The following is an 11359-nucleotide window of genomic DNA, read 5'->3' on the forward strand; positions in this document are numbered from 1 at the left end:
ATTCAAATAAATGAGATTAGTGGCACACATTGTTTGAGCTTTCTGAGGGCAATAGTCCCACATTTTGGCAAGGTCACAAGCTCTCTGAACTGATCTAAGCGCTAGGAACTTTTTTCAATAGAAGTGTTATATTATGTGTTACTGGGCCATGGAAATTGTTCTTTACTAGCCATAATGGGATATGCATGTACCAGGTTTATTTATTTATTTTATTACTATAGATTAGTTATGTACTTTCTAGTATACCAAGATGCAAAATATGTATTGCAAGCAAGTATACGGCGTGTTGCTATGAAATGTTGTAAACAGTAATCAATACATTAAAAATAAAGCAAAGTTGCAAGAACACAATTACTATTTTGACCAACAAAAATAATATATCTACACTTTCAACAATGCAGCTCTGTATATACTTCAAATAGTTAAAAGTGTATGGAGATATGACAAACACATAGATTTTCCAAAATCTCACATATAGAAAACAAATGTATTTAAACTAATTGCATCACACAACCGGCTGGAATTTGCTAAACGACCAACAAGCAATGAAACAAGCAGCTAGTGAATCCCACCAATATTAGCGATCAGAATGGCTAAATCATACACAATACAGACCAACTGTCGAATGTATTGTTTATGATTTCTGTATCTCAGAGCAATCGATGGTTTGGCTGAGAGTTGATAAACAATTCAATGCCTCCTCCCTTCGGTCTCTCGCGCTGAGATTTTGACTTTGCCACCCCAAATCGAGCACAGGCGACTCAGATGTGTGGTTGGCTTCGACTTCGTTACCATGACAAACATTTTACTATTGGCTGTAGGGTTGCTAAAGGGCGGAGAACAAGCAGCAGACCCCGGAAGTCCTGTCCTGCATCTGTGAGGTGATCGCGACAGCAAGAATAAGGAAGTGATTATCCCACGTCGAGATAATATGGGTAAATATAAACAGTTTATTAAAATACTGAATTGTATATAGTGTAAGTAGTAACCTTTGATGGTATGAAATTTTGTTATGACACGTCAGCTCTAGTTGTCCAGTCGTAAGCAAAAGAGCCCAGGCAGAAGCATTTTCAGTGGCTTTACACTGTTGCAATGTAAACAACACACACTATATCTCACTGTCCCAGACGCAGTACATTTCTTATGCAGTCCTACTGTTTATATTATTACAGCAGACTAGTCGCAGTCTTCAGGGCGGGTATAATGTTGCCAGATATCCTGCGACTGAGTGATAATGGACATCTGACACCGTTCTTTGTTCTCAAGGCCAACGTCAGCCATGCCTTCCATAAGAGCCTTAAATGTACATTCAGGATTTGAGAACTTGTATTAAACGTGGCTTGAACCTACTTAACTAGATTATTACACTTAATTATTTTAGGCATTTTGTAACCTGAGGTGGCTGATTTTTTTTTTCTGACCTTTTGAACGAGTATATTTTTCAGAACAAATTGGCTTAATAAATGAATATTTAAGAATACTTAAAATGCCAGTGTATCGCAAAGTGGCTGTTTATTAAGAACGCCAATGCATGTTGTGTCTCTTTTTGAAGAATTGTTCATATTTGACCTCAATTAACCCACAACCCTCCTTGACATAGTAATGACTCTTATATGTTTAATGAAATCACTCAAAACTTACAGGTAACTTGCACTGCTTCCCCAGTACATGTGAGCATTTGGGTGACTTCTGAACAGATCTGAGTGTGAATTTGGTTTACAAGGACAAAACATAGAGGTAACGTTGTGTTTAATAATAGAGACAGATCATATACTGTAAAAAGCTAATTAATTGTATACTATACATCAGTCTAGGTGGGGGGGCGGGGTCGGAAATGTCCAGGTAACTTACACAAGCAAACTTACAATAAAAAAACCTGTCTAAATTGGCAATAAAAACGTTTGTAATAACTGTACATGCATGAAACATATCAAAAGAAAAAAAAAACAAGTACAGCCAAACTGTGTGCAAAAAATTGCTGAGATATTTAAAGTAATTGAAGCTGACAAAATAGTTGCAAGCCATGCTTTTAAACTTTCTTGCACTTCCTGAGTGATTTCACCTGGGTGGTGAAATTGTACACACCCCTTCCACTGGCTTACCTGTCATTAACCAGTTAGCTGCTTCCATTATTGACTGACATGCTATCAGCCAGTAGCATGCTTTGATCTAGAGCAGTGGTGTGCAAAGTGTGGAGAGTCAGTAAGGGGGCAGTTCTGTAAACATAACTTTATTTTTATTTTTTTAAAAAGGGTAGAACATTTTAAATATATACATAAATGACAGCTAAGTTGTCCAGGTTTTTACCTTTCAAATGAGCCATTGACGATCACTCTAGGACTTGTAGAACTGGAGACATAATGTTTGAAGTGGCGATTGTCAGTGAAACTGCAGTGAATAGAGCCGAAATGGCGGCTTCCATGTATGGGATGATAAGTGTAAAAATAAATAAATAAATACATTTAAATAAAAAAAAATACTAATTAATGTAAATCGCATACTTTTTCCTAGATGTTACCAAAAAAAAGTCCAGATTTAGCTAAATACATACAATAAACACATTCTTAAAAGTCTTTAAATTTGTAATTTTTTTTTGGCATTGTATGCAGAGGGATTGGCTGTCAGTGTAAGGGCAGCTCTCTGGAGCATACAATCACAAATCAAACACGTCAATGGGCGGGCGCTCATTTTCATGTTAGCTTTAGATTTAGCTGGCCGCCCGGCTGAAAAACCCCCGTCTTGCAGTTGCTACTGTGCCTTTAACAATAAGGATTGATTTTGCTTCTAGCAGACTATCAGTTGCGCGTTGCTGGGCGATCGGAGCAATCCACCGCCTAATACTATGTTTGCGCCGGCTACTTTATTAAAAAAAAATATTAAGATTATTTTTGGGTATTATCCATTTTTTGTCATATGATTGTACTGTAAGGTGATATATAGTACATAAGTTATACATATGCACCAAAAAAAAGCGTATTTCTTTTGTTGTGATACCGTAACAATATGTAACCAGGTGCTTGTGAGAGATATTGGGGGTTCATATATAGAGGTTATACGCCTTTAAGAAGAAAGGCGTGATGGGATATCAGCTGAACACTTGTCAGCTGACATAAACGCTTAAGTGCAGAGGTGCTGGATTATTACACTCTGGTTTCATGCAACAGTTATGATGGTGACAAAACATGTGAGCACTGTTGTGCTAAAAAAAAAAAAAAGATTAAACAGGTGCATTAAAAAAAAAATGTAGAACAGCGAAAAACAAAAATCGACACGCATTATCAAAATGCCCTGAAAACTTAACATAAAGAAAACAATTTAAATGATGCAATAAGCTCAATAATTAAGCTAAAAAGGATGTGAAAACCATACGTTATCTTTCCCCAGTCAAATCGTAGAGTGCCTAAATAATCACAGTAATTTACCATAATAAAAAACAGTAATGAATAAGAAAATGCAGAACATAAAAAAGTGCAACCAGATGTAGTCAACGAAAGACAACACATTACTCCAATTCATTTGTCATAAAATATATTTAAGGTAAGACAAGTTTATTTTTCTGTTAAAAGTGCTCCCGGGCTATAATGTTCTGCCGCCCGGCTGTACAGAATTCCTGGGGAGAACCCTGAACGTTATTTAGCATAAAGTACTGAGAATATCAGTTTCTAACGATTATATGGAGGTTTTTGTCTGTACATCTGTTTATCTGTATATCACACATACATTTGTGCATGTATCTGGAGAATCCGGAAGCTAGAGGGGGCATTTGATTGTCGTTTCAAATTGAATGGATTACCTGCTTTGTTCTTATTTTACTCTTCATGATGATTGATTACTTTTTTGCTGGATTAGGCCCAGGGGTGTGCAGTTCATATCACCCGACGCCCGGGACAAGAAGATTTGTGTGAGGGACTAGTTTTGCCATTATATTTGACCTGTTCTGAAAAACACTCCGGGTATATTTCTATAGAGCCATGCAAGTTTCTGCAAACTGACTTGCGGAAGTCTAGCACCTACACACAAATATTTTAAAAAGTGTTTACATCCCACCCCTATCACTTCTGATTGGCTGATCTTCTATTGGTTACAAAGAAACCAAGAAATGGCTGCCAAGAGAGTGCTAATCTTTTAAACTCATGGTATTATTGATATTGTAAATTAGCAAATAAGTGATACTGCTTTCTTAATACATGAACCTGACATAGTTGCTAAGATATTAGCGGATTAGAAACTTTAATTTTTTTAATTGATTTGATTTAAACGCTATATAATAATAATAATAATAATAATAATAATAATAATAATAATAATAATTGAACAGAAGCAATATTAGTTATTTATTGGACATGCACAATCCATCGAGTTGTGAAACTTAAAACATGAAGATTGGCAAATATGTTTAATGATAGAAATGAAATGCTTATGTATGAGATTACCTGTAAAATATCTTATTATTATTTTAAAATAAGATAGACTGTAAATCTCATGGCAATGTGTTTATGTATTAATTCATTTATGTATTTATTTTTAAGTGAGAATTGTGATGCAACAAACTAAAACACCTGTACATTAGGAGTTTGAGTCAGCTTATAGAGAGTGCGGAGAAAAAAACAGGCAGAAGCTATTTTTATATTTGAATAACTCCGAAGTATTGCACATTATAGTTGTACTCTTAGTATGTTACTTAAATGTACTAGCAAATGTGTTCCAAACTGCACTGAAAGGAACATTTCTTAAAGCATGTTATACATTTGTTGAGGTGAGGTGGGGTCACACAGAACCTTTTGTGTATTGTGGGCAAGAAGATATTTCTAGCATTTTGTCCCTTGGACAAGAAGTTGTTTTCAAAAATTGCACATCCCTAACCTATGAGGATTAAAAAGAGGTTATCTATTCAATGTTTATTATGCATCTGAGAATTACCTGGACCGTTAATAATATTTTGAGACAAGTAGTGTTTGTTATTAATACTAGTATGAGATACTCAGGTTTATGGAAGGCTTTTTATGGTGAATTTCTCAGTTGTAGTGTAATAATATATGATGTAGTTAACTGTGATCGTACAATCAGGGTGGGACAAATAAAGTTTTTTGCTGGTGGCCATTTGGCCACTATCTTTCAAAACCTGGTAGCCAAGTGAACTTTTATGGTGGCCAACATTTTCAAACGGGGACAATATGAGGAGACACTTTCCTTTTGCGTGCTTTATTTTAACCCTTTGCGATCCAATGTCGGACCCTGTCTGACATCATCAAAAAGACACAGAAAACAGGTCTCTAGTTGTTTTTTCTCCAGAAAAAGCTGAGAAAACCATTCAATAGCCGAGTGAGACCAATAGGAGCCGAGAGAAGCCGAAAAATAAAAAAGGGTCGTATCTCATGAATACTGATAGACCCGACACCACAGATAACACGGACATAAACAAACAAGATAACTGCTTCCGCAACCAGCGCTCAGAGAATATCACAGACATTTGCAGAGCTTTTTGCGATATTATAGTAATAAAATAATGACTTGGAACGCATTATTGAGGAGTTTGGTGATAAAACGAGTGCTCAAGAGATGATTTATCCGTATGTACTATTATTCCGAGTTATTTGAAAAATATAGCGAACGAGGGAGGGGGGGGGGGCGGTGTTGGAGATGCAGTACTGAGTGTCCTGTTGATATACAGTGCCTTTTAAACCTGTTTTACTGTGAAAAAAAATACTTTTAAACAGTGCGTCTAAAATAAACTGCGCGTGTGAAAATAAATTGGACCTGACGCGCTGAATAAATGGACCGCAAAGGGTTAATGCATTTTTGTTAACTTTAAATTGTGGGAGGGGACTTATATACAATTGATGTACCAGGGAACTAACTACATACTATTTCAGGGAACTATATTCTGTGCATCCAATGCCAGAGAACTATAAACATTAAAAAAAAAATATTTACTGTGTACATAAAATGCCAGTGAGTGAAGTATATTCATAAAATGCCAGGAAATTGGACTATATTAATCAAATGCCAGGGAAGATAACTACCGGTATATAACAATTCCATGGAAGTGAACACATTTCTGTATTTTTCAGTTACTGTTACATGTATGTTTACACTGTTCTTTCAGAAATGGGGAATTTTCATGGGGACCTACATATTACACTGCACTGGGTAAATTTAAAACAAAAAAATAACAATATAATCCATCTAAATTCAAAACGTTACATCCAGCGGTCCAGATAAGCTGCGTACCTGCCGTTTTTATGTATTAAAAAATCTGAAATATGCACTGTATTTAAATGTAATGCATCAAAATACTCATAGCAATTTTGCTGCACAGCTTGTCTGCCTCCCCTCCCGTCTCCCCTAAAACTTCCACTAACAACTACACCTCCCAGAATACAAGGTCTTCAATTACTAGGAAACTGTACACAAGAAAAACCAACCCAACAAACATTACCCAATCTCTAGCCCTGTTGTCTTTGCAGCCAATCAAAGTAGTAGTTCAAAGTAACACTGCAGATAAAATGGAAGACTCTTCTTTAATGCCTACCCCATTAACATTAAAGACTGTACAGTATTTAGTGAGATTACTCATGATTTCAAGGTAATGTTGCATTTTGCCCCCTGAAAATACACTTTACTCTCTCTGTTAAAATAAGAGGGTGATACTCCCAGACCCAAATCCTTATCTGGAGCGCTGGTAACATGTATAGCATCAGTGTTCTATAAAATGCAGTATCTTGTGACTTATGTTTAGTATAACCAAAACTGACATTTTATTTAACTACCATACTTTTTTATACACTCTGATGTTTTGATTGCGTTTGACGTGATTATGAGGACCCTTTTATTTGTAAAATAGTTTATGGCCAGCTACGGTAAATTGGAAAATACAAGGTAAAATAATTTAAAGACAATACTATGATTCAAATGTATGCTAAATAAGGGGTACTCGCTGTGATCTATTCACATGTATACCCAGAAAACTATCGCCTAATTTAAGCACAATTAGCTCAAATACTGTCTTCTATCAAGTCCTGGCTATTGTTATTTGAATGAACTGGCTTTTGTTAGTTCTATGCCACTTCAGTATCTCCTGAGCAATTATTTGATGTGCCTTGCATGAACACTATGAAGACAAGCCTTTTGTTTACAATGCAGTAAATACAGCTATTTACTCCATGTTTTGAAGATTACTTCAGAATCATAGATTTCCAGTTCCTGGTGTTAAAGCCTTGTAAATGTTAATGCTTAATTTGTATAGGCAGTATGCATTGACAAAAGTGCCCAGTGGTAATATATCTAGCGGTACAGCAAGTCTCAGGAAACTTGTCAATAATAATCCTGGTATTGATAGCAGGCCTTTAGGAGATGTTACTGGGCCTAGCTAACATCTATGCGGTCCTCTAAATCATAATTACATTAATATTGACAGGCCCTTGACAATTGCAACATTACTATAGTTTTCTGTCAATAATATGTTCCCAAATAAAATATATTAATTCATAACTTGTAAACTACTCAATAAAATGCATTGAAAAGAATTTCAAGAGTTTGTATCCATAGAGTGGAGTGAAGCAATAATTTGTCTCCGTTACCTACTGTACCCTAGTACAGACTACAGATGGCTGCATCCTTCCACTACATACTGTAGTCTGTTGGGACTGTAGAAGAAAGCCATTTAAAACAGAAATACATCATTTAACATGCTGACCCTGTATTTGTCAGTATAGTGAAGTTTAAAAAAAACATGTTTGGGTTATTTACTGTAACTAATAGCAGTAAACAGATTTAGTTTATTTTAGTATGGTCAAAACAGTCTGTCAGTATAATTTACTGTTTTACTGTTTGCTATAATTGACCACCTTTATGTAATAAATAAATCCTTGAATGGAATTGATAATATGTTGTTGACAGAAGAATGTCCTGTCATAATTACAAAAGGGAACTAGCAAGGTTCATAATAGGACACAGGGTGCTCAAAACCCATACAAAGAATGTCAAAGGAAAGTAGTTCCACATGGCGGATGTTTACTGTATTACTAAGCCTGTGCTGTTTGGATAATCTTCTGTGATGTGATTTGTCCACACTGAACCTCCAGATGGGGGGAAAAAAAATATAAGCCCTCCTGTGCTAGTGCACAACACAGCTAAAAGGGAATTTCTTACAGGTTTTACACGTGAAACGAGATTTAAACTTAAATGTAAAAATGCATAACAATTTTTCTTTTATGCTTGTAGATGACACTGGAGGAGACATGCATTTCACAGAAGGCAGTTCAAGCGCTGTTACTCCAGTTCTAAGAATAAGTCAACTTGATGCTTTTGAGTTGGATACAGCTTTAGAACAGCTTGTTTGGTCACAGTTCACCCAGTGTTTTCAGCATTTTAAACCTGGACAGTTAACCCACTTTGAACCAGAGATAAAAGCATTTCTACAGCTTCTTTTGTGGCGATTTACCATTTATTCCCAGAGTGCCACCGTTGGACAATCTCTTCTGAGCATCAGATACAAGAATGACCTATCTCAAGCTCAAAAGTACCAACCAATGAGCCGACAACAGAAATTGTGGTATGCGTTGTGCACAATCGGAGAAAAGTGGCTGCAGGAGAGGTCTCCTGACTTATTCACAAACCGACCAACAGAGTCTGCATTTCACAAAGCAAAATATTTAATCGGTATAATATCTGGCCTTACAAAAGTTGCAAGTCTATTGAATTTTCTTATCTTTCTTCAAAAAGGAAGATTCCCCACGTTGGCAGAACGATTTCTTGGAATCCGAGCAGTTTTTAGTAGACCTCAGGGCATCCGTCAAGTTGGATTTGAATATATGAATAGAGAATTGTTATGGCATGGCTTTGCCGAATTTCTGATTTTTCTTTTCCCACTTATCAACACAAGAAAGCTAAAGTCAAGATTATGCTCTTGGTTTTCCCCCCTTGACGGTTTCAAGATCAGTGATGCCACACTAGCCAGGCAATGCAGAGAGTGTGCTCTGTGTGGCGAATGGCCAACCTTGCCACACACCATCGGCTGTGATCATGTTTTTTGTTATTACTGTATTAAAAGCTATTCCATATCTGACATGTACTTTGCATGTCCTAAGTGTGCTTTGGAAGTTCAGAAAGTTGAACCTGTGAAACTACAGCTTGAAATGACAGACTTTAACAAAAGCTAATGGAGCAGACACACTGAATGTATGAGGTGTCATGAAAAAACTGTACATACCATACTGTAGATTCTTCTAAGGACTTGAAATTAAACTATATTGGGACACGTAAACTCCAGTCTCCGTCATCTTCCGGACTGCAGAGCCTTCATCGATGGGCACTATTGCTATAAACCTGATGGAATGCTGGACTAAGCAGGATTGTAAACAATGTATTTTCTAAAAACCTAACAAAGAGAACAATTTGTTTTAATGTAATGCTGAAACAATGCAATTTCTAATAGTGCTAATGGCCTCTATGTCTGTCCTTTACTTGAAGAAAATAACCTGCAGAGGTTGGTTAGCTCCCTCAGCAGGTCATTAACTGCCATTATACAACAACTTGACACTGCTCTCCCATTGTTTTACATGGTGGTCAATAAGGGAGCAACTCTTTGCTGATGAAATGCTTCGAGTCCCACTCTCAAAGTTCACTCTTTCAGTGGACAATAATGATTATTGCAGACAAAGGTAATTAAATAAAAAAAAGTTGTAGTGTAATACTGATAATTGCACTTGTGGCATGTTCCTCTGTAATAATGGAACTCCCTTGTTCAAATAATGCCCTCGACTGCCAGTCTGGTTTTATTGACACCTGAGTTCTATTACTACCTTGAAACAGGCAACAACAAGACCATTATCCATTAATTGTTGTTCATTAACACATAAATAACAGCTTGGCATGTTAAGTTGCTCAGAGTAATTCTTATCAAGCACACATTTTTGTCTGCGCACTCAGATGAAAACTGCTCAGGCAAAGCAGAACTGAGCACAACAGTTATTTAACACACTGTTGCCTTTTAAAATGTATCAGTTTTAGGTCACAATCAAAAGCCATTATCTGTGTTTCTCTTATTTGAATATTGGACAGGTATTTATTATTTAGCGATTTAAAATGAGCTAACAAATCTATTGTATGCCACATTTCCATCTGCTACAGGGACACATTTTGAAATAACACATTGTCAAGATCTAATAGAGTTGAACTGGTATTGTCAGTCCCAATTATGATTGCTGTATTAAAATATTAGGGAAATACTCAAGGTATGTGAATGAGTTTTATAAAGTCAGGTTGCAGTTTGGATGGTAGACTGCATATGGAACAAGCAGCTGCCCCAGTTTTATACTGGAACAAGATTTGATGAAGTTTACATACTGGTTTAATGGTGCAGAAGGAAATATGGCACTGGGCTTTGTTTATAGTATAAGACATATACTGTAAAGCCATAAATATTTGCAACCAAAATGTTTGGCGAATCACACCCATAAAAACCTATTTTGCTCCAGAAATGTTGACGACCTGTTGCAATGGCTTTACAGTACTCATAATAGCAATGTCATCAAAACAGGATCAACCTGTTGGTCCATTTATGCAATATTGTAAAAGGATATTGATTGCTGGATAAAAAAATGACTAATTTAATTATCCTATGTACAATACACTCTCTCTAAATAAATAAATAAATAAATAAATAAATAAATAAATAATTAACAGCCTTTCTGTGTGTTTGATTTTTTTTTTATCAATTGATTTTATTTATATTGTATACAGAATGTATTTTTGGCATTGAACAATTTCATAATTCATGCCAGTGGGTTTCTAGAGATCAGACATACCCAGTGACAGCAGGGGGTGGCTCTGATTGGCAGGCATCCCGATGCTTATCTCCATGCAGCTGTAAACTGTAACAATCTTGTATAGAACTGAAGAACTTTGAGGCAAATTATGAACTAATCCCAGTAATGATTTCAAAGATGGTTATTTACTGTCTAACCCACTTTAAATGAGCTTTGCCTGAGGTAAAACTTATCCCAAGTGGGCTAGAATCGGCCTATAAAGACCCACCTTTTTGATAATTCTTGCTTAATTAAATCCTTTGAATATAAGGAATGCTACTTTTCGCTCATCTAGGTAAGGAAAGACACAATTAACTGGGGTGTTTTTAAGAACTGGCAATTTGTGACATCTTGTTAAATAAAATAACACAATTGAAAGGTAGTATGAGCAGCTAACCTGTTTTTAGATGTATTTTGTTTTGTTATTTAACTAGTGTATCTGTCAACTAAACTTGGAAATATAATACAAGAAAACACTATCATTTTCTTTTAATTGGGTATTTTAAAAATATTATTTCAGTTTAAAAAAAGCAACACAAACACAATCATAG

The 11359-nt window shown here is 35.8% G+C and overlaps 1 protein-coding gene across 2 annotated transcripts; it reads left to right on the plus strand.

Annotated features, from left to right (window-relative positions):
- Positions 1-726: 726 nt before the first annotated feature.
- pex2 (peroxisomal biogenesis factor 2) lies at positions 727-10682 on the plus strand. Of its 2 annotated transcripts, XM_034059240.3 has the most exons (3): positions 727-935; positions 1644-1737; positions 8224-10682. In XM_034059240.3, exon 3 carries the CDS (start codon positions 8241-8243, stop codon positions 9159-9161), a length of 921 nt encoding a protein of 306 aa, XP_033915131.2. In that variant the 5' UTR covers positions 727-935; positions 1644-1737; positions 8224-8240; the 3' UTR covers positions 9162-10682. The 2 variants fall into 2 exon arrangements, with proteins under 2 accessions (XP_033915131.2, XP_033915130.2); XM_034059239.3 differs by lacking the exon at positions 1644-1737.
- Positions 10683-11359: the final 677 nt, after the last annotated feature.

The sequence above is a fragment of the Acipenser ruthenus genome, chromosome 3 (assembly GCF_902713425.1).
Source record: "Acipenser ruthenus chromosome 3, fAciRut3.2 maternal haplotype, whole genome shotgun sequence".
Classification (NCBI taxonomy): domain Eukaryota; kingdom Metazoa; phylum Chordata; class Actinopteri; order Acipenseriformes; family Acipenseridae; genus Acipenser; species Acipenser ruthenus.